The sequence below is a fragment of the Dioscorea cayenensis genome, unplaced genomic scaffold, assembly GCF_009730915.1.
Source record: "Dioscorea cayenensis subsp. rotundata cultivar TDr96_F1 unplaced genomic scaffold, TDr96_F1_v2_PseudoChromosome.rev07_lg8_w22 25.fasta BLBR01001216.1, whole genome shotgun sequence".
Lineage (NCBI taxonomy): Eukaryota > Viridiplantae > Streptophyta > Magnoliopsida > Dioscoreales > Dioscoreaceae > Dioscorea > Dioscorea cayenensis.
In genome coordinates this window covers 362-24,305 of record NW_024087607.1, presented here as the reverse complement: position 1 = coordinate 24,305, position 23,944 = coordinate 362, and the positions used below count along the sequence as shown (strand labels likewise).

At 31.8% G+C, this 23,944-nt stretch overlaps 2 protein-coding genes and 1 non-coding gene across 10 annotated transcripts; all 3 read right to left on the bottom strand.

The window, feature by feature from the left end:
* Positions 1-9,894: 9,894 nt before the first annotated feature.
* Positions 9,895-12,899, bottom strand: LOC120255854 (heterodimeric geranylgeranyl pyrophosphate synthase large subunit 1, chloroplastic-like). Of its 3 annotated transcripts, none has more exons than XR_005535114.1 (2): positions 11,756-12,899; positions 9,895-10,014 (listed from the first exon to the last, which is right to left on the bottom strand). XR_005535114.1 is itself a non-coding variant. In XM_039263638.1 (1 exon), exon 1 carries the CDS (start codon positions 12,831-12,833, stop codon positions 11,811-11,813), a length of 1,023 nt encoding a protein of 340 aa, XP_039119572.1. In that variant the 5' UTR covers positions 12,834-12,897; the 3' UTR covers positions 11,545-11,810. The 3 variants fall into 3 exon arrangements, 1 of the variants encoding a protein (XP_039119572.1); XR_005535113.1 differs by lacking the exon at positions 9,895-10,014 and adding an exon at positions 10,791-10,912; XM_039263638.1 differs by lacking the exon at positions 9,895-10,014 and having other exon boundaries at positions 11,545-12,897.
* A 5,759-nt stretch (positions 12,900-18,658) lies between these two features.
* Positions 18,659-23,365, bottom strand: LOC120255848 (methyltransferase-like protein 2). Of its 6 annotated transcripts, XM_039263628.1 has the most exons (11): positions 23,315-23,332; positions 23,146-23,198; positions 21,744-22,045; positions 21,446-21,656; positions 21,204-21,340; positions 20,913-20,946; positions 20,676-20,751; positions 19,936-20,113; positions 19,703-19,792; positions 19,520-19,601; positions 18,659-18,960 (listed from the first exon to the last, which is right to left on the bottom strand). In XM_039263628.1, exons 3-11 carry the CDS (start codon positions 22,026-22,028, stop codon positions 18,794-18,796), a joined length of 1,260 nt encoding a protein of 419 aa, XP_039119562.1. In that variant the 5' UTR covers positions 22,029-22,045; positions 23,146-23,198; positions 23,315-23,332; the 3' UTR covers positions 18,659-18,793. The 6 variants fall into 6 exon arrangements, with proteins under 6 accessions (XP_039119562.1, XP_039119561.1, XP_039119560.1 ...); XM_039263627.1 differs by lacking the exon at positions 23,146-23,198 and having other exon boundaries at positions 23,315-23,365; XM_039263626.1 differs by lacking the exon at positions 23,315-23,332 and having other exon boundaries at positions 23,146-23,308.
* Positions 23,113-23,241, bottom strand: LOC120255859. Its single transcript, XR_005535117.1, has one exon. It is a non-coding gene; the product is annotated as a small nucleolar RNA snoR83 (small nucleolar RNA).
* Positions 23,366-23,944: the final 579 nt, after the last annotated feature.

The following is a 23,944-nucleotide window of genomic DNA, read 5'->3' as shown; positions in this document are numbered from 1 at the left end:
TCAAAATAGGTGTCAATCCCCGTTATAAAGTTTGTTGTAATCCAACATAGTTTTTTTTTTTCCAAATTTCCCCTCACCCTTTCAATCTAATTCTTTTCTTTTTCTTCCAAATTTCAAAAAATATAAGGATATTTTTGAAATATAAAAAAATTTAATATTTTATATTATCAATAATTATATTTCTAGTGAAAATTTTATTTTATTTTAACTCTAATTTTGCTTAAAATTTCAAATATGAGGGTATTTTGGGAAAATGTGCCAAAAATTATTTTTTGGCATTATAATTATTTTTATCTAAAACTTAATTTTACATTATATTTAAATTTTCTCAAAATTTTAGTTGCACAGGTATTTTGGGAAATTTAGAGCATTATTACTCAAAATTTTAAATACATAGATATTTTAGATAAAATTGTGCAAAAAAATAATTCTTGATATTATAATTTAATTATTTATTTATTTAAATATTTTAAATTAAAATTTTAAAAAATTTATATACAATAGTATTATGGAAATTTAGAGCATTATTACTCAAAATTTTAAATACATAGGGATTTTAAAAGAATCGTAAAATTTTTTTAAATATTATAATTTAATTAATTATTTATTTAAATACGTTAAATTAAATTTTTTAAAATTTTATATGTAATGATATTTTGGAAAATTTGACATATTACTGAGATGATTGTCATGACTAACCAAATATGGTAATAAAAAATTACCAATAATATAAGTCTAAACCAAACATAGTAATCCCACTTTATTACAACATTCTCAAACATAAAGCATTTCCGACCTCATTACCACAATATATCATTACTGCTAATCAAATGGCTCCCTAACATTATTTGTTCCTATATCCAGTGTCAGAAGTTTTTTTAATATTCTATTTAAATAATAAGAGTGCCTGATTGGTTAAAATAAATAAAAAAAGGATTAAAAAAATAAAAGCAAATGCCATATGACTATATATGAATGAAAATATACTAGAGTTTTAAATAGTATTCCTTTTAATATACCTTGTCTATATATTAACTAGATAAGTGAAATGAAGTGATGGATAATTAAGGAGGTGTAATTGAAAATTAGCTAGGTTTTAGTGAGATGTGGCCTAAATAATGGTTTGACCCAAACTCTATTCCATGGAGAAGGAAGAGGACAAGAGGATGGCAACAACAAAGAAATCAAGTCAGTGTTGTTTTGTTTTCATTGTTTTTATTCCTTTGAAGTTGATGTCCTTCTGTTTCTACTTTGAAAGGTCACATTGCTTTTGTCTTTGTGCTTCACCCAACTCTCTTTTGTATCAATCATTTTATGGTTCTTGTTTTATAATACTTGAGAAAATTTATCAAATTAATATGTTTATATGATTGGTTAATTTATAAACTTCGTTTTTTTTAAAATTGAATTAATGTATTGTGTTTATTACCTTCTAATTTTCATGATTCATTATTTCAAAAAAAAAAAAAAAAATTTCATGATTCAATTATTGTGTGAATGCCAGTCATTTTTAATTTATTAGCATTAAGTTTTTTATGTAAAATATTTATACCCTTAAAAAAAAAATTTGAATTTCAATTCATGTAAGGTAAAAACACATATGTGTTGAAAGATTAATTTCATGTTCGTACACATCTAATACATAGTTTATTCATATTTTTAATTAAAAAAAAATCATGTGAATGTGGTTTTTGAAGTTCTAATATTAAATTTTGCCTAATTGCTTGCATCTTGTTGAATCGGCTAATTATCAATATATTTTCATTAAAATTATATTTATTTATATCGTTCTGCAAAATCTCTTTACTTGTTTACATGCTTTCATTATTAACAATTAATTTAGAGTTTTTAGAAAAGTATAAACTAATTCTTTTATCTTTTTTTTTTAATATTTAAAATAGAGATACTAAAAAAAGTTTATTTTTATATAAATTCTTTGAGTTGATTTTTAACCATATAAATATATAAATAAATAAATATAATTTTTATGAGTATATAAGGAAATATCATATTTACATAAATAAATAAATAAAAAATTACACATAAATTACACATTTTTTGGATGTATGCAAGCAAACAACCCTTAAAAGTTTTTATTGAATTTGTTATTTTAAATGTATTATAAAACTTTTATTTTTGTACTAATGTAAACATGATTATAAGGGTTTAAACTTATATGGGCACATAAACATAATTCATATTTAAACAAAATAAATAAATAACAACTCTCAAATTAAATAGTAAGACTCAACCTATCATTCATAAAATCTTGCACAAAATCAAAACAGGACAAACATCATATTCATTAACAACCAACCAGAGATCTAGATATGGACTAAATTTAATGCTTAGATTATTAACATCCCTATATATATATAACTTTGACCATCTTGTTGATATAGGTAAGTTGTTCCATCTATCAAGTTCATTGATATTCATTCAATATGAATAATTGACAACTTCGAACTAGCATAAATAAATAATATGAAGTTGTGTATATGCCAAACCCTATTAATATTTAGATCTAAGATCAATATTTATTATTATTATTATTATTATTTTTTGTGTACTCATAGTTGTCAATTAGTGATGTATGTATCACACTTTTGGGTACAACACATGGAGCTTTAATGTTTCCTCATCCCCCTCATTGAAGGTAACTTAGTACAAAGTCTAGTTAAAAAAAATAAAATTAATAATAAAAGGAAAAGTTAATTAAATAAATAGTGCAAAATCTAGTTAAAAAAATAAATAGAAATAAAAATAAAATAGTTAATTAAATAAATAAACTCTTCAAACTTTATGTTGAGTTGGAAAAATTATCTGCATTTCGCTATGAAATGAGTAATTACTGATATGCTTTTGCAAAATATTTTTTTTATTTTTATTTTTAATAATTAAATGTTAATTTATAAATTTAATAGCATTTAGCTCATGTTCAGCTAGGCCCATGTTGTGTAGCATGGCCCAATTGACTCCTTGAATAGCTTGGTTATTATATATATATATATATATATAAGTAAATTGTCATGACTTGCAAACACTTATTAATAAATATAATTTTACAACGATGTATAAGTAATTTCATATTTTTTTTTATATTTTTATCTGAGGACGCAAGCCCCCATAAATTTATAAATTTATATCAAATGATTTTTTTTTTTTAGACCACTGTGTCTGTGAGTGCTATGTTAACAGAGAACAAGACAACATTTTATGGTTTTTTATTATTTAAATATATTACATTAATTTGCTACGTAAAATATATATTATATGAGGTCAAGTTATTTTTTTATATAGTTTTTTAAACTTGTTATTAAAGATAATATTTCAAAATTTTAAAGCATGATTTCTAAAAAAAAAACAAATTTCACAAAGTGTATATATACTTATATAATTATATATATATTTGATAAATGTGAATATATCACATGTCAGGGACAAACACATAAGAGAAATTGAGTTCACCTACTCAAGTTAAGGTATTGTTTGGATTGGTTTTTAGAAAACCCAGAAGTGTTTTTTTTATAAGGTATTGTTTGGATTGGTTCACCTACTCAAGTTAAGCACTTCTAGGTTTCAAAAATGTTGTTTGTATTGGTTTTTTTTTTAAAAAGCAAAAACTGTAAAAAAGGCTGAAAAACAGTTTTTTTTTCAAAAGCTAGTCATGACCAGCTTATGAAAAAAGCTGTTGTTTAGCTTATTTTTACAGCTTCTACTTCTACATAAAAGATAATCCAAACAGAAAATACAAAAAGTGTTTAACTTACTCTGAAGAAGCACCTTTTTTAAGAAGCACTTCTACTAAACTAAAAAAAAAAGCACTTTTTGGATAAGCCAATCCAAACAATGCCTAAAATTGGAACCAGTCTCTTCAGTGAAATAAATATCTTATTTATAAATCTAGTGCTAATAGACCAAACGGACGTTAGTATCTAAATGCATTCTCTAGATCCTTGATATATGTTTGTTTTATAATACTATACTATCAAAAATAAAACCGATGTAAATTGGAAATACCATCATGATCGTTAAATGTACATTTATTTGTCAACGACCCTCTTAGTCTATTGGTATTGACTTCTCTAAATAACATGTTTATATTTTTACCGAAGAAACTGATTCTAACCTCAACTTATATAGGATGATAGTATAGACAGACTGAAATATTAATTTCTTGCATGTACACACTCACGTAAGTTATCCATTATATATATATATATATATATATATATATATATATATATATATATATATAAAAAAAGTTCATTTTATTCAATTATTATGGTTAAATTATTTGTAGAATTTAGATAGCATAGCAGGTGTACTCTATTAATTTAGCTAAATGAGATGACCAACGATTAAGTGGTCTATTAGTAACCGGGTCCCTAATAAAACCTTTCATAAATCATGCAAGTTCGAATCTTGGGTGAGAATACATTTCTGGGAGTGTGAGTAGTGGTTGTGTGCGGGTGGTTTCAGCACCCATGTATATGCAGACCCCGCTCCCATTTGCTCCGCTGAGATTTGTGCATGCCCCTGACTTTCTTAACGGCTAGTCACATCTTGGTATTAAAAAAAAAAAAAAATTACCTAAAGGAGATGTCATTCAAATTCTCCCACTTAATTGATGATTCCTCGTCTTGTCGGACGTGCAGAAGCACCTACAACACTTAAATTCATCGCCATGAAAGCAGAAAAATGGCGTTGATGTTGTTGCTGAAGTTAAGGGAGGAAATCTTGGCATAATTGGTAGTGATTCCGTGCCTCTGATGAAGAAGTGTCTTATCACATGGAGTGGAGGATATTATATGTGTATTTCAAATTAATTAATTAAAAAAACTAACATGTTTTTCCAATTGATTAATAGTCTTCGTTCAGACCAGTGCAATTTTTTTTATAAAATAAATAAACTATGTGCATTAAAAAAAAAATTGAATACAACCGCAAATATACAACAGACTAGGGCCTTATTTGGATTAGCTTCTAGAATGCCTAAAAATACTTAGCTTATAAAAAATGCATTTTTTTGGTTAAAAAAAAAATATTTGTATTAGTTTTTCTACAAAATTATAAGCCGTAAAAATAAAAGGTAAAAAGCAACTTTTTTCGAAGCTAATCATAACCAGTTTCTGAAAAAAAACTATTTTTTTAACTTATTTTTACAGCTTCTGTTTCTGCAGAAAAGCTAATCCAAATACAATATACAAAAAAGTGCTTAACTTACTTTGGAGAAGTACTTTTTTTTCAGAAGCATTTCTACTAAACTAAAAAAAAAATTTTTTTTTTGAGAAGTCAATCTGTTAGTTCCGCCGATGTGGTTTGTGGTTTAAAGAACACTCAAAATACTCAAAGGAAACTCACACAAACCAAGCAAAAAGGAGACACAAGATTGGTAACCCAGTTCGGCGTCCACTCGCCTGCGTCTGGGGGGTCAAGTCCGGAGATAAACAATCCACTAAAAGAGTTGAAAATAAATGAGTACAAACACTTACCACTCACTCTCTCAATAATAAAGATCACTATCATCTCTAGATTGTCTAGTACTCATAAACTCTCCTCCACAAGAAACACACTCAATCTCAGAGCAAGGTAACTTATATAGACGCCTCAACGTCCCAAATATAGCACATACCTCTTTTAGAATCTCTGCGGCTACTAATTTAAAAACTTTTCAAAATTATTTGTTGCAACTCCTGTTGTAACATGAATTGCAACATGGCCCTGACTGCTAACTTGACTGAATTCTGGTTACGTTACAGATGACCTCAAGACCCATCAATCTTCCGGTCATGCTTAGTCTGAGTCGATGTAGCCAAATCTCCTAATCTCGACTGCCGGCAACTAGCCTACCTCCTCAGTTCCTCATCACCCATTCCCCTCACAAAGGGCGCACGTTCTTGTGCGTCTTCATGAAACTTGCCAAACTTAATCTTCAGTTCACCCAAGTTTGGTCTTCAAATCTTCCCAAGAAAGATCTTCAATCAATCAACTCAATCATGCCAACAATAGGCATGTCTTCAAATCTTGCCCTTAATAGTCTTCAATCATCCTTATTAAGGTTTCTTCAAATCATACCATCAATAGTTTTCAATCATACCATTGATATTGATAGGTATTTCTTCATTTAAGCTCCATCCATATTTAGTCTTCAATCAAATCACTCTAAATATGTGGTCTTGATATGATCTTGTCTTCAAGTTGTAATACATTGCCAAAAATAACTCCACCAAGATCTTCAAGATATTTGCCTCCAAATCAAGACTCCTTACTATGTCACCATGCCTTGCCATGTCATCAATTATGTCACTTCACACAGGTTGTCACGTCACCTTGACTATGTGTCAAATCATACCAATTATAATATGGTTGTACTAACACAATATGAAAAAGGCCTAGTTCAAAAAAAAAAAAAACATCAGACACTTCTTAATCTATTGACACTGGTTTATTATGCAAGATTTTTGTGTTATGCTAAAGAGATGAGTTCGACTCTCAGCTCTCATAGAGTGAAAATGCAAATGTGTTGAAGTGGTAATCTCATACCTGTCCCCACTTTGATATTTGGCTTATTCATATTTTAAAAATAAAAATTGTTTTATAAGTTTCCCATTTCTCACTCTAGACAAGAAAAGAATGTGGGTTGGCTTCATTTCAAGCTGAGTTGTTGAAGTGCATGATTCGTTACACTTTCACCTCAAGCTATCTTTCCTTGGCTGTAGCATTTGCTGAAAGTTGGTACTTGTAGGAAGGGTTAATTATTTGATTAATTTAGTTGGTGCCATAGTCAATGAGGTTGGTTAGCAGCCATATTAGAGTGCATTTTAAAATTATTATATCATGGAAGTTGTTGTGCTCTGTTAAATTTATTCAAAATTATTGCATATAAGCAGTAAAGCAGGTTCAACATTTTTGGGAGAAAATTAAGAAAAAAAACACAAGCAAAAGGGTTTATAGCAAAGCACAATACTTTCACGGTTAAAAAATATTAATATGCAGTATTTAAAAAGTTTCAAGCTCAAATTTAATTAAATACAGTGATAATATGGATTTTTAGTAATGGGTTTGAATTTATAATTTAAATTTTGTATGAATGAGTGAGCACATATAGACTGAAAGTTCAATTTTTGATCTGTGCACCCACTTCTAATAATATTTGTTGGATTTGTAAATAAAAAATTAAAAAAAAAAAAAGTCAAGACCCGGATAACTAATGCTGATTAAGATGGACAGATGGCTTTGGGGAAGCGTGTGCTCTTAATCAATGAACACTCAACTTAAAAATCAATTATAATTAAGAAGTGGCTCACTATTTGGTTAAATTAATTTATTATTTGGGACAGGCTTGGATAGCTTTGGTTTGGAGCAAATAATTGGATTACATGCTTAAAATAATCAGTTATGTTCAATAATCAATAAACTACATTAGTTATAAAATATTTTCAATATCATCATTCACTTTACTTAGTATAATTAATTCTTTAAATTAATAATTTTTTTATTTAATTAATCTCCATCCAGGTAAGAATGTTATTCCATTTTGATTATTATAATTAAATATTTAAATAAATTAATTAATGTTAATTATTTTTATTTTAATTGTTATAATTAATTAGTTAAATGGCATGTTAATAGAAATAAAATCAACGGTTAAAAAATAATTGACTAACAAAAACGTTATCCATTCCCCCAAAAATAAAAAAAATAATAATAAAAAAAAAATTCTACTCTTTTGTTGTATACTCAAACATGATTATACATCAAAGAAGTGCCTATGGAAATCACTCATGTGGTTTTATTAACACAGTATTAACACTTTAATCCTTTTGAATTAACTCTTTTTTTTAATCAATAAACTCAATGGATCCCAATTGTAGATGCTCTAATGGAATATATTTATGAGCATATCATGAGGATATATGGACAGTAAAAAATTTATGTTCATTTGTGATTTCCATGACAAATTTTAAGTAAATGTATGTGAAGATATAAAATGTTAATAGCTGGATCAAGATCTCTAACAAAACTATTAATTTATTGGATTATGAATTGTTGGTCCTCACAAAGTCACAATGTATGCATTACTTTATAATTGCACCAGAGGTTCTTGTTGTGTATCATGTTACTATTTGGAACTAAAGGCCTATGAAGTCAAAGCATAAATATTCCATATATATATATATATATATATATATATAGCATAAGTTTTATGTAATTCTTTTGAGTTTTTTAAAATCTAGAGACAGAGACGTTTGATAGCAGCGTTTATACAATTACTATTTGTAAAAATTGTATACAAAATTACTGTTAGTTATTATACTTTAACACTATTAAAAAAATGTTAAGTATTGTTAGATACTGTTTTATACTGTGCATGAATAGATAGTGATAATTTAATAAAAATTTATGCCACTATGAAATATCCATAGATAAATATAAATTCTTCTGTTTGAATAAATGGTTTTTTAGTTCTCATGTTTTTGTTATGTTTTTTTTCTTAATTACAATATTATTTTTGATATTGTATAAATACATTTATTGTAATTATAGTTATTGTAATAATGAACATTTTTATAGTGATATTGAAATGCTTCCAAATGATATTTCAAGCAAGATTTTTGGTTTACCAAATAATGTTAATTAATCACAAGTAAATTTAAACAAGATAACATACTAAATGACTAAATTGTCAAGAAAATGACTTCAATTAAAAAAAAAAAAAAATCTGATTATCCTAAAAAGAGTATATATACATACATTGAATTTTAAGAAGTAAAAACTAATCTCAAACTTCAAATTTATATAATACATATACCCCCAACAAATCTAAACTTATATATATACCCTTATCAAACTTATTTATTACATATGAACAAACATTGATATTTAGTAGATAAACACCTAAATATGCACAATTATATATATATATATTTATATATATATATATATATATATATATATATATATATATATATATATATATATATATATGCTCAAAGTTCTCATAGACCCATCGCAAAAGATTGAATTATTTATATTCACAAGTTATTCCGAAAAAATTAACCAAGAGTGATGATATTTATTCAAACATGCATTCTTCACATGAGATTGGTAAAAATTATATTTCACAAGCATTTAAATGTTCACACATAAGTACATAACAAAATGAAAACAAGTAATTAACAAAATCAAGTTTTTAATCAAACTGAGGGGACATTCATCGCTTATACATTTGTATATACATATATACATATAGAGAACCCATCATCTAGGGACGTCCTTAGATTTCAAATCTAGAAATGTCCATAGTAGCCACCGGATGAAAATCTGACGGCTCTTATCATTATGAACAGTACAGTGTTGTACAGTGATCATGAACAGTAAAAAAAGTGTACAATGTTTATATAATCAATCAACCATCGGGTGATGATCCAACGGCTTAGATTTAAAAACATCCCTAGATTTGAAATCTAGGGACGTCCCTAGATGATATTTTCCCATATATATATATATATATATATATATGTAATATGGACCATTCATCTATGAGCGTTCCATTATCAGCCGTTAGATCTCGATCCAACAATCAACATTGATAAACAGTAGTTAACACCGTAACAAATACAATAATTACTGTTTGTTTGGAATAGTACAACACACAGTGCTATTGTTCATTAATGTCGGTGATCCAACGGCTGATAATTGGACGTTCATAAATTTCTTATTAATGGACGTCCATAGAGGATGTTTTGCCTATATGTAATCCATTATATTCATTGCAAAGAAAGAAATTTAACTCTGACGACAAAGCAAATGTAAGTCTCCTTAGACAAGGTTTGATATGAAACAATACCATGAAAACAAGCTACATACATTTAACAATCTGACGGGCAGCCAATTATACTTGTATCAATTTACAAAACTCTATTAATTCTCCAACCGAAAAAATGTTGGCATTCCATGCGAATATTCAAAGTTCGGCACAACAGACAGAAATATATGTATATCAAGTTCCTGCAAAGTATATAATATTTAAGTAATTGTACCGCCAAAAAAAGAAATTCAAGATGTCAATGCCGTGTAATATATGAAGTATTGATATTATACAAACAATACATCTAATCTCTTGTGAAATGAATCTATGATAAGAAACTCTGTACTGATAGAAAGTGAAAAAAAAAAAAAGAAAGCAAGCATCATCATAGGATTTGCAGTAAGTCTCATTGCAAGCAAATTCTGATCACCTTTCAATATTGCAATTTAGAGAGGAGTCACAATTATAAAAGAACAAAAGTAACAATTCTTAAATGGATGGACCAAATTAATGTAATTCTGATGATTGCTTTCTAAACTGGTTCTAAAGTACTGCCTTGTAAACTAACATTTACCTTTTTCAATGCCACGTATAATAAATCTCGATTTGAAGTTTAAACCATGTCAATAAGACTGAAATACCTGTTGTTTGAATGAATTTATAAGGTTAGGTTCATGTCAAAATGGAAACAGAATTTTTGAATTGTAACAGAGACCCTCTCACTCTGTTTGATTAATGGGGAAGGAATTCCAAGATGGAACTTTGGCTGACATTTCTTTCATTCTAAAATTAGAGTACAAATATTATGAGACAATTGAAACCAAACTTGCGTAACATAATGTCCGACTGGAATAATTGCAAAAAAGATGTGACTAGAAACAACTTTGAGGTTGAGCTTTCATCATTAACTCATTCTTACTGAATTCCAAGAAATAATCAAAAAAGAATACACTATATCATCCAGAATAATACAAATGTTTGTTTATAATTCCCTAAATGCATTAGTATGAAGAAATTTTGAAAGCATCTTCTCCATTCAAGAAAAACAACAAACTCCATGACAACATGCAATTAAAAGATGATCCGCACAACAATCCCCTGCAACATTCAGAGCAAAAGTATGACAGTTTCCTATCAAATCTTTAAAAGTAAAATTTTGATCTGGTTATATGTCTAAAATCTCGCTGGTAACAATCAAAACATAAAGCTAACATATTTTAGCCTTGATTGATACAAAGAAAAAATTAAAGAACTCCAGCAAATGAAAAATATGAAAGATATTGCATAGCATTCTCAGAGCAATTGAATATTGGCATCACTCACCTACCAAGCTCCTTCAAATAAAATAATGGCAAAAGCCTATGAACATTAATTTAAATGTCATGCACAAATTCATCAACACATGCTTTACATGTAAATGCCAACACAGGCATTAATTCGAGCAACAAACAGAGAAATGTAAAACAAGACTAACATATTCTATCAAATACTAAAATACAGGAAACATTCAATATAAGACTCAAGTATTTTACCAAGTGAGACAAAGCAAAACATTAAAGAACTTGAGCAAATCAATGACAAGAAAATTGAACCATAACATTCTCATAGCAGTTGGAGATTAAGTCAAATGCAAGCATATGTCCATTAATCCAAATTTTGTGTACAGATTTATTGACAGATGCTTAGCATGTAAATGTCAAACGTCTCAAGGACAGCAACAACAAGGACCAGAACAACAACAAGCATATGTCCATTAATCCAAATTTTGTGTACAGATTTATTGACAGATGCTTAGCATGTAAATGTCAAACGTCTCAAGGACAACAACAACAAGGACCAGAACAACAACAACAACAACAACAACAACAACAACAACAACAACAACAAGGACAACAACAACAACAATATTAATTCAAACAAAAACAAGAGCAAGATATTCACCTTGTATATTCTTTCCATAAATCATCATCATCATCATCTACTTCTCAAATGCATCCTACTTCTGTCTGTATGCAATGTAATTAGCCAAATGCACCAAAGGGGCAGCCTTTTCAGAATCAAACTCCTCAAGCTGCTGCTTTGCTTCATGATTCAACTCCTCAGCGAATTCCCGGGATTTCTCTAATCCAATAAGTTTTGGATAGGTAGTCTTATCACTCACCAAGTCCTTCCCTGCAGTTTTCCCAAGCTCTTGAGAAGATTTGGTGACGTCTAAGATATCATCCACAACTTGAAACAAGAGCCCAATGCACCTTGCATATCGCCGGAGCTTCTCAACCTGAGAATCAGAACCACCACCGATAATGGCTCCGAGGACGACAGAAGCCTCCAGGAGAACTGCCGTCTTGTGGAGGTGAATGTACTCGAGTCGGTCGATGGGGACGGATTCTGAAACTCCGGTTGATTCAATGTCAACGACCTGGCCGGCGACCAAACCCTCTGATCCAACGCAAAAAGCAAGCTCAGAGATGGACCGAACGATGAGGGAAGAGGGAGGAGATGGACTGGAGGGGTAGGAATTAGGGTTGGAAAGGATATGAAAAGCAAGGGAAAGCAGCGCGTCACCAGCGAGGACGGCGATGGCCTCACCGAAAACACGGTGGCAAGTTGGTTTTCCTCGCCGGAGATCATCATCATCCATGCAAGGGAGATCGTCGTGGATAAGCGACATCGTGTGGATCATCTCGACAGCAAGGGCAGGGGGGATCGCGAAAGCTTCAGAGCCGCCAACGAGCTCGCAAGAGGCGACGCAAAGAATGGGGCGGACGCGCTTCCCGCCGGCGAGAAGGGAGTAGCGCATGGCCTCGTGAATCCGGCGAGGATCGGCGAGTGGGACGGCGAGGTCGAGAGCGCGATTGACGGTGGCCGCCTTGGTGAGCATGTAGCCCTTGAAGTCGAATTCCGGTGGGATACGCATCGTGTCCTTGGTCTGAGGGACGGCGGTGGAGGCGGCGATGGAGGATGGTTTCCGGCGAGCGGTGGAGAGGAGCAAGGAAGGAGAAGGGAGCGAAGAAGCCATTGTCGATGACTCGTTGACAAGCTCGGGTGGGAGAATGAGAAATAGTGGGAATGACTTAGTTTATAAAGGTGGGTAACGTGGTGTAGGCCACGTGATCGAACCAAATTGAAAAGAGCAAATTAATTATTAGTCCCCCGATACGTTTATGTTTACGTAATAATCTCCTTGTTTAAGAGCAAATTACTTTACAGTCTCATGATACCCTTTATTATACTCGATAAAGTCTCTGTTTCAAAGCAAATTAGTTATTAGAGTCTTTTGTGGATAGCTCAAAATTATGGTATACATAATTTAACATTTTCTAAGAATTATGTCATATTAGCTGTTTAGATATTTATTTTTTAGTATAAAATTATGGCATAATATAAATATTATGGTATAAAAAAACATTCCACTAAGGGTTAGTGGAATATTTTTTTTATTATAAAAAATCTCTCTTTTTTGATCTAGTCACCAGCCATCAGTCCTTTGGTGGTCCGGCCGACTTCCGGTGAATAGCCACCGGTCTGGGTAGCCTCTGATGACATGTTGGATATCCATCGGTGGTTCGGCCAGCCTCCGGCCGCTGGCCACCCATCCACCAGCGGTCCGGTCATCGATCGCCCAGTCTTTGTAATTTTTTTTTAATTTTGTTAACCAAACATTCATTCTGTAAAAATAAAATATACCACAATTTCTGTAATAATTATTTACACTTCTTACATAATAAAATTATGTCATATTTTTTTATTTTACAGCCAAATAGTCTAGTCTGAAAGGAACCTTTATTGTTACGTGATAATCTCTGATTAAAGGTACTTTTATTTCTATGCGATAATCTCTCTGATTAAAAGCAAATTATTTTTTAGTCTCATTATGCCTTTATTTTTACGTGATAATCTCTATGTTTAAGAATAGATTACTAATTAATCTCTGAACACTTGTATTTGTACTCAATAATCTCTTAGTTTTTAGTCCCTAAATACCTTTTATATTTTTTTTCGATAATCTCTTTATTTAAGAGAAAATTATTTTTTACTTCCCAGATACCTTTATTTTTACACAGTAATCTCTCTGTTTAAGATAAGAATCATAAGATTATTTTGGTTGCAAAATAAAAAAATATGACATAATTTTATTATGTAAGAAGTGCAAGTGATTATTACAGAAATTATAGTATATTCTATTCCTACAGAATGAGTGTTTGGTTACTAAAATAAAAATAATTACGAAGATGGACCGGTCGGCAACTAGACCACCGGTGGACTTGTGGCCGGTTGTCGGAGGTCGGCCGGAGCACCGGTGGATCACCGGTGTGTCACCGGAGGCCACCCGGGCGGACCACCAGTGGATCACCGGCGTGTCACCAGAGGCCGGTGGACCGGTGGTTGGACCAGTGACCAGTTGCCGGAAGCCTGCCAGACCACCGGTGGATCGTCGGCGTGTCACTGGAGGCCGGTGAACCGGTGATCGGACCGTCGGTGGACTGATGACCGGTCGCTAGAGCTGGTTGGACCGCCGGCCGGACCGGTGGGCGTAGGGGTGTAAATGAGCAAAGCTACTCGTGAGCTACTCGAGATCGACTCGGTCAATGCTCGAATTCGATTCGATTTTTCACGAGCCGAGCCGAGCCGAGCTCGAGCTTCTCGTTTACGTTATCGAACCGAGCTAGAGCCCAAATATACTCAGCTCGTAAGGCTCGCGAGCCTAAACGATCTTATATATATAATATTAAATTATTTATATATTAATTACAAAAATATATAATTATATAACTATATTAAATTGCTTACATTATACATATATTATCCTAACTCGAGCTTAAACGAGCCGAGCTCGAGCTACTTGAGATTTTTAGCGAGCCGAGCTCGAGCACAAAAAAAATGGCTCGAATAAGCTCGAGCCGAGCTCGAGCCTTCGAATAATGTATTCGAGCTGAGCTCGAGCCTGGTGACACTCGGCTCGGCTCGGCTCGTTTATAGCCCTAGGTGGCCGGTCGCCGGAGGATGGCCGAGCCACCGGTAGACTAGTGGCTGGTTGCTGGATCACAAGAGAGAGACTTTTTACAATAAAAAAAATATCCCACTAAGAGTGGAATATTTTTTTTATACCATAATCCTATATTATGCCATAATTTTATATTCTAAAATAAGTACCAAAACAGCTAATATGACATAATTCTCAAAAAATATTAAATTATGACATATTGTACAGATTATGCCATAATTCTGATCTATCCAAACAGAAATAATCCTTTATTTTTATGAAATAATCTCTCTATTTACCTTTATTTCTACAAAATAATCCCTCCGTTTAAAAGTAAATTATTTTTTAGTTCCCAGATACCTTTATTTTTACACAATAATCTCCTTGTTTTAGAACGAGTTACTTTTAGCCTTCCGAATGTTTTTATTTTTACGAAAAAATCTTTATTTAAGAACATATTATTTTTTTTTTGACATATAGACGACAAGCACCCCCATTAACGAGAACATATTATTTATTTCTATGCAATAATCTCTCTGTTTAAAAGTAAATTATTTTTTACTCCCTGGATATCTTTTATTTCTACACAATAATCTCTTTATCTGAGATCAAATTACTTATTAGTCCCCGGATATTTTTATTTCTATGAAATAATCTCTCTGTTTAAGTAAAAAATTACTTTTTAATCCCCAAATATCTTTATTTCTGCACAATAATCTTTCTTTAAGAGCAAATTACTTTTTAGTCCCACATACTTTTATTTCATCAAAATAATCTCTCTATTTATTGTTGCCAACTCATACGGGTTTTTGCGGGGTTACTCCTATAGTTGTTGTCCACTACATAAATCTGGAGATTATAAAAAATAGGTATCGTTTGGCATGTGTATCGAACATATTGATATTTGACAACATGAGAGATATTTTTGGGTTATAAACGGTTTGATTTTTTGAGATGTAGACCCAATATGTGATATTATTTATTTTTTTAAATTACCATATTATCTCTAGATACTTAAAAAAAACTTGAAAGATTTTTCTAAATTTTTTTTAATGGATGTGAACAAACTACATCAAGGTATGTTTAAGCGAGAAATTCGTTCGTATTCTTGTGATATTTTAGGGAGGTCTTTTATTGTCCTTATTTTAAAATAAACTTTAAAAAAATGAAATTCCAAAAATACCCTCAAAGTGATTTTTGATGCGCATCTAGTGAAGGGTGCAATAGTGATGCAAGTCAGGCCAACAGCTCACTAATATATTGCAAGTGTTTAATAGTCTAATCCACATCCTGCGTTTTATATAAATATAGACTATTTGTGTAGTAAGTATGTTCTGTTATGATTAGTGAGTTGTTTATTTGTTTATTTTTTTTATTAGTTGTATATGATTGCCGATCATGATCAAATGTTTATTAAGGGGGTGTTCATTTCACTGTAAGTGAGGAAAAGTCAGGAAAGTACCACTTCTCTGAAGTGGGGGAAGTGATATCACTTCCAGGATTTTTCTGTTCATTTGTCAGAAAGTGAGAATAGAACCAAAGGATTTAAGTGTTGGATGAAATTTTATGAGTTCAAAAAAGACTTTAAAAATAAAAAGAAGTTAATTTTTATAGATTGGCTCACTTCCCCCCACTTCAGTTAAAAAATACTGAAGTGGGTTTACTTCAAAATCTACTTTAGTTGGAAGTGGGAGAAGTGGCACTTTCCCCACTTCAACACAAATAAACACCAGAAATAGAGGAACTTCCCTCACTTCAGCACAAATGAACACCAAAAATAGAGAAAGTCAGACCACTTCCCTCATTTTTCCTAAAATGAACGCCCCTGAGGTGTTTGTATGTACTTTTGAAAGTAACCTAACTAGCTATAAAACGTGTAGATGTCTTTACTAATCTTGTAATATCGTCCATTTTTGGTGAGTCATTTTGTAGGTACACTTCTTCAGTCCACAAATGTTAGTGTTTACAAGCGTGGCTCATGTGTCACCGCAAAGAACTTCACAAAGGGTTATATATATCAACTTTAATTAACAAATAATAATTCACTTTCTTTGGTCACATGTCCAGGAATGATTTTGGTCACTTGTCCAGGAATGATTTCAGAAGAGAACAAAATAGAGATTAAATCCCTCTTTTACTGAATTCATAATAGATAATAAATAATGGTTTTTATAAAAAAAATAAAAAGGCGACATTTTGAAAATCAGTTTTCTGTGTTTTGTGTTTTTTTCCATAAAATATAAACAAATTACCTTTTAAAAACATACGCAAATATAAAATCAATATCGCAATGCATTTATACCCACTCTACGAATGAGCCCGATATCAATAACCCAAGTTGTTGTAGTTAAAAATTTAATATTAAAATTTTCAAATCAACAAGTTAAACTTTTTGGTTGCTTATTAAAAAAAAATAGTAAATTCCATATTAGTTGGTCAACCCATTTTTTTTTTTTAAAAAAAAAACATAGTCGACCTCATCAAAGAAAGAAAGTAACATAGAGAACCATAGAATCAATAATAACCACAAAATATAATTTGGAAACCCATACTTAATTAATGTGACAACGATCAAACAAAGTGACTGAAATGGAATTTATACATTATAATCCCTAGTGGGAATATGATGCATGAATGGCACGCTGGGTGATGACAGACACAGGCTTAAATTTTAGTGTAACAACGGGTAGCACGTTGGTTTTGCCTTGTTTATAATGTTTGGTACTTGGCGAAGCTTCTTTGATGTTGCTCATGCAACCAGCACCCGTTTAATAATAATAATAATAATAAAGGACTTTGGGTTACCGTGATTGTGATTTAAAAGTTTCGAGTTTGAATCTCTCATATTATATTTATATTCATAATCTCTGTGGGAGTTCTGTGTGAAAATTATCTCTTGTTCTACTATCCAAGGTTGCATGATAAGAAGTTATTCTCATGAAGTCAATCAAGTAATCATAATTAATGCATTTCTGTACCCGTTTGTTCTTTGCTTTGTCGCTAATTGACTTTGTCAAAATTAAATAATAATAATAATTTATTTAAATTGAATTAAAAATTTTAATTCTCTATGTTAATTCAGAAGAGGTTTAAGGTTTTCAGTGAAGTTGTCAATGTTGTTCTCGACTACTGAAATTGACATTTTTATTCAATGATAATAACAATAGCAATAGCAATAATAATAAGAGTACATTAAAATGAATCCATATGAGTAATGAAATTAATTTGATATAAAATAAAACAACTTAATTTGAAATAAGAACTGAGAATAAGACATTATTTGCCTATTAAACAAAATAGTAACCAACATAAACCAATCCTAGGTACAATTAGAACTGTTTTGACTTGACTGATGCACTAAACACTGCAGACAACTTTCAATCAAATTGTTAAGAGAAAACCAATTTGAATCAGAAATGCTCTATAACCAATTTAAATCATAAATGCTCTATAAAGAAGAGGTTTTCTTAAAAAACATAGTCAAGGTCTATGACATTAAAGATATGTTGCTAATAAAGGCATGATACACATTATTAACAAAGATGATATAAAAGCTTGATCATGAAACTGAGACACAAATTCTAATTTGTCTATCTCAACAATAAATGGTGATGAAGACAGGAAAAATGTGGGGATCATGGTTTACTTATTCTGGTCATCTTGTTTCCTGTGATACATAAACACAACAAGATCTAATGCATCACAACACATGATTGCATGCAATTCCAATGATCTTCAGTGAGAAACTCAGAAAATAGACATGATAGCAGCAATGCAGACTGACAACTAGACAGGTTGTCCATGTTCATGCATCTCAAAGTGCTCCACACCAAGCAAAATACAAAACTCAAAACAAGTGATGGACAATATAATTTCTATGGTACATCAGAAGCATAAGAAGAGTCAACAAATGGTTCTCCTGTAAATTTTCCACATAAGATGCTCATATAAAATAAAGGGAGTAGCAAGGGCACGTACATGGTGATAAGATCGAATTATGCATCAGTATCACTGATTGTACTGCCTCTTTGCAAAAAGTACTTTGAATCTTGAAAGTGGAGAGGTTCATTACCCCAAGAAGTCCAGCCAGCCACCAATTCTCTAGCAAATAGATCAATACATCTTGCAGGCTTTGGGCCTGGAACATATTCAGATAGTAACCCTGTGATAGTTAAGGATAAATTGCAAGAATCTCGGATATCGAAAAAAGAAAATCCAAGCATGTGAATGGAGGGAAATAGAAACCTAAATGTTTGATTACAGGCATAGATGGAGAATTAAGATAAATGCGGGGTAGCACTCACCAGCTTACTAAATTTCTCTTTCAATTATAATTTATATATATATATATATATATATGCAAAGCATTAGATCTCACCAGGTAAAACTTGCAATTCACTGTGAACCTAGGCATGATGGGAACAAGAGACAAACAGCAGCAACTGAACTGGTTAGTCTCCTAATCAACTATTGCATGCAAGGTTGCACCTATGTTCTTAAACTAACCAGCTATGCCATACTAGATTTTCCAATAGAAAAGGTCTCAGATCACAACAGTCGGCTTCTGATATAAACCATTTAAAATGATGACTACTAATTAAGAAATTAGGATTGTGCACTCCCCCTGTGTGACTGTCCGCCCGAGTATTGTCTGGAGAGCAAAAAGATTTTGCGTTACGATTTATCCTTGTAACTTTAACATGCAATTTTGATTTGGATACTTCCCAATGGAGGCTTCCTTGAGTGAGAACCAGGAATACTGACAATAACTTTATTTTTTGGAATTTTTTCAGAATTAACATTCTGCATTAAATTGTAAACCAACAAATCAGAATCAAATGAATACAGAATTAGAAATGATGTCATAAAAAATAAGGAAGCAGTAAAGTGATTGCAGTTGTCACCTTTGCATTGATGTAACCGAGAAGAAGGCATTCATAAGGTCTATGATGAAACAAATCCAGTTCACCAATCAAGGAGCCATCAGGTTTTACCTACCAACAATTTTAGAACAGAAGCCAAACACACTTAAGCCATATAAAAGAGTCAACATACAGAACAACAGCGAAATGCATATTAAGCTTAAGAAGGATGTTCCTCATAAGCCGAATAAAAGAAATGAATGTATTCACACCACCTTTAGCCAGAAAAACTCTGAAATATCAGCCACCCCCCAAGCAGGAAAGAGCTCATCCTCCACAAATGCACGCAACTTCTCCCTGTTAGTGATCCATAAAACCACAAGGGCTCCATCTATATGTGCCAGTTGCTTGATCGGAAGGTATAATAAGTATCTATTAGGCAACGTAGGATAACTGCAATTGTCAAAAATTACTGCAATTTAAGAGTCTACTATCATATAACTCATACTCAGCACAAGATGCATTATGAACAAAAACCAAATAAGTTCAGATTTCCCTATTCGTTGAAGAGATACAACACTTCCATGTGCAAGCATTCATACAATTCAACACACTTCAACAACTTTGTTAATAATCAGATTTCTGATTTCATCAACAAATTTAAAATAGAAAACATGAATACATTTTTGGTATTCAATAAAAATTCAACAATATTGAAAAGGAAACTCAAGATTGTCAGCATTCCTCTTCTCAAGTGTAAATAATAATTTGTCTTCTCAAATTATCATTCTTTGAGATCACTCAATGACATGTTAAAAAGCTGAAATTGCCTGTCATAAGTCAGTCATTATACCAACAGTTTAAACATGAGCTCGCTCATCCAACTTCAAAGTCATCTACCCAGCAGACAATAGACTCCTGCTTCACAGCTCAGGGCTCAACATAAACAAAAGGCAGTAAACGATGACATATCAATAAAGTTCCAGGTCAGAGACTCAGAGATCAGCAAACATACACTGCTTTCTGATACACGCTCCCATTCTCCCATGGCGGATCAATGATGATAAGGTTATAGCCATAATCAGGTTGAGCTGAATAAAGAAACTGATTTAGAAGCGGCCTACTTTTCAACATTAAGTGGCTCAATTGTATGAGATTTCAAATGTAGAAAAACTATCTAATGGATAGAATAAATTAATCCCTAATAGCATATTGACAATGTTATAAGGATGGGTCTGATTTACATATTTACCAGGAATGAGGTCATGAACTCTTCTCAAGTCAGACTTCATATCATCACACCATTAAACCAAAGAGCCAAAAACAAAAAAGATGTAAGGCACCTTAAAAGAATTTATAACCATAAACACAAAGCAAATAATTATATGCATCAGACTAAAATTTTGGCACAACCAATCAGAGAGTAGAAAGCATCAAATAAAAGCTTTTAAAGAACGCAATTGATATATAATAAGGTGTGATCATCTTGCTAGAAAAAATGCATGATTTTTTTTTAAATTCATGATAACTTAAAACTTCATACCATGAAGAAGCGGCACTTTCCAGGGAGTATATACTGTCTGTTCAAAAAGTCAGCCTCCAAGTCATAACTAGATTGATTCCTGATCAAGTTATTAAACACTGGGACTGCTCTCCCTTCACAGCAGCTAGGTTGAGAACCTGTACAAAAAAACTTACTCCGAGCGTTTAGTGCATAAATTGCAAAAATAGAGTTGTGATTAACTATAAATTTCAATTCTCTTAATGTTTATTTGTGATGCCGACCTCCTTCAGCTGGTATGTTCTCCATGGGGAGACTAAGGGATATCTCATAAAGAGGAGCTTGCCAAAGGCTACCAAGCTCAATGAAATTCAGTTCTGTGTCACACTTATCAGGCATGGAATCATCCTCCTTCAATAAGCTTGGGAGGAAATGTAAAAGATCTGTGGCTCTTTGAAAAGACTCGTATGCACTCACTAAGAATGGCCTGGCATTCTGCGAAGAGGAAATTTAAATGGAAATTTACATCTCCTAAACCTAATCAATATCAATGAAAGAAAAATACAATCAAAGAAGAACTACTTGATGACGATTCTCTGCAGACTTCTCCCTCTCATTGAGACTCTGAGAATTTCTCTTTCGCTTCTTATTCTTCATAGAACTAGATGAATCTACAGAATTGCCATCATTTCCTTTGCTGGGGACTCCAAAGAAGCGAGAGTAGTAGCCAGCAGAATTAATCCTAAACCGGCTGTATGAATTACTAAGCACACGAACAGGATCAACAAAGACTACATTTGACCCACTGAATCGATATATGCCAGAACTCATGAAGGATAAGAGCTCATCATGTACGTCATATTCCATATGCAAAAGACAATGTCCTGCTTGTTAGAAAAAAAAAATAATTAGATTGATGGCAGAATTTCATTAGTGAAATAAAGGAATATCCATTATTTAATGCACAACAGGCACAAATATGGATATACAAACATATACACTAAGATAAGTGTCCCAAGTCTTTCTAGTTACTCAAGTAGCAGGTGGCATATGCTAACTCTGATCAGCAATCCAAGACATTGACTCAATAACCCAATTTTAATCAGGTTTTTGTAGAAGTGAGCTTCTTTGAAACTCTGGAGATTCATAAACAAATTGGAATTGAACTTCTGTAACTAAGGCTGCATATACTAGTAAGATTGAAATGAAAAGAATCAATAGTCATATTTCTGGCACAGCATTAGCCATTTTAGTATTGAACCACCTTTTATTTCAGGAACTCATGCAAAAAAAATCCAAGCCAGTGTCAGTCAACATAAATGGCAGCACTTAGATTCCATTCACTAGTGTTCAAAACAAGATGTGTTTATAATGATAATTGTCCTGTTAGGTTAATTAATTCATGTGAAACTCTGATTTTTTGCAAAGATTATCTTCATAAATTCCAATTCTTAAATGTCATTTTGTTAAGTATCAAATGAAGAACACATGAAATGCTAGTGCTGAATCTTCTGACAACTTGTTTTCAGAACACAAAACAAACAATTCAAACATTTAACAGTTTCATGAACTTCAATACTCAAATTTCTTAAGCACTCAAAACAATTCAATTTTAATGGTATTTAATCACAAAATTTCAATTTTGTGCCAATCTCATACTCCAAAACCCTTGTTTTTGACAAAATAGCTGCCTGACTTATTTTCAAAACACCATCATAAATATCAAAATTTTAGTGTGCTTTCCCCATGGATCGAACAATTCAAATGAAATTATATCCCCCATTTCCAAATCAAGCAGCATTATATTAACTTCTGAAGAACATCACCATCAAGGTTTAGGGTTTATGATATAAAAATAAAACAGTACGCATGAAAACACTTAAATCAAACGAATCAAATGAAAAACCCCAAAAAACAATGGAAAGAAAGAGAATGCAACTAGAATCAATTAAAGTGTATGGCGAGCTACTAATGAAACGCCTACAATGAGAAAGAGAAGGCGTTATCAGCGAAACTCCCATCTTTGTTCTAGGCCCCCTATGAATCAGAAGAACACCATGAATACAAGTTCATCTGGGATTAATGGGAGCCCTTTTTAAAGAAGAATTGCAGCCATTAACGAAGATTGGAAGGTTGGAGAAGAGAGATGTTACCCTAGAATGACATCGTTCGCGAAAGAAAGAGCAATCGAAGACGAACGAGAGAGAAAGGAAGCATAAATAGCGGGAATAAAACCCTAGTCCTTCTCCGCCGTCCAAACTGCGTTGGGATCAGTGCAACATTAAGATTGCGTTTGATCAGTCGCGCTGATCTCGGAGTAAAATCAACGGTGTAAAGTTGTTAAAATTAAAATAGAGTATATAACATATTTCTTTTTAATGAATAATAATTTATTTATATAAATGAGGGGTTATGAACCAACCATGCCGATCAATTCCTACCCGTGCATACGCCTAACAATTACATTTGTCAGAAACAATTATGAACTAATTATTGTCAGTTTTAAAAAAAAAAACTCAGAAACACATATATTTTTTATATTATCATTCTTAAATTTTACTTTTTACATACTTAATATATATATATACATTTTTTTTAACAAAAAACACAAGCCAAGTTAGTTATAGGACATTTGTAAAGTTAATGGCTTAGCCTTATTGGGGTTTATATGAGGTCTAAACTTCCGTGAAGATGAAGTTTATTTTTTTACGTGAAATTTGAATTTTTATCATTTTTTTTTCTCAACAGATCCGAGGTTAGTGTTGGATGTTTTTTTTTATGTC

Excerpts from the sequence above, each read along its gene's own strand:
- LOC120255854 (XM_039263638.1), bottom strand. The coding sequence starts at position 12,833 with ATGGCTTCTTCGCTCCCTTCTCCTTCCTTGCTCCTCTCCACCGCTCGC.
- LOC120255848 (XM_039263627.1), bottom strand. The coding sequence starts at position 22,028 with ATGGAATATGACGTACATGATGAGCTCTTATCCTTCATGAGTTCTGGC. Across the intron at positions 20,752-20,912 it reads AGTTCATGACCTCATTCCTG|CTCAACCTGATTATGGCTAT; the intron begins GTAAATATGTAA and ends TTCTTTATTCAG. Across the intron at positions 18,961-19,519 it reads AAGGAAGCCTCCATTGGGAA|GGTTACTATCTGAATATGTT; the intron begins GTATCCAAATCA and ends TAACTATCACAG.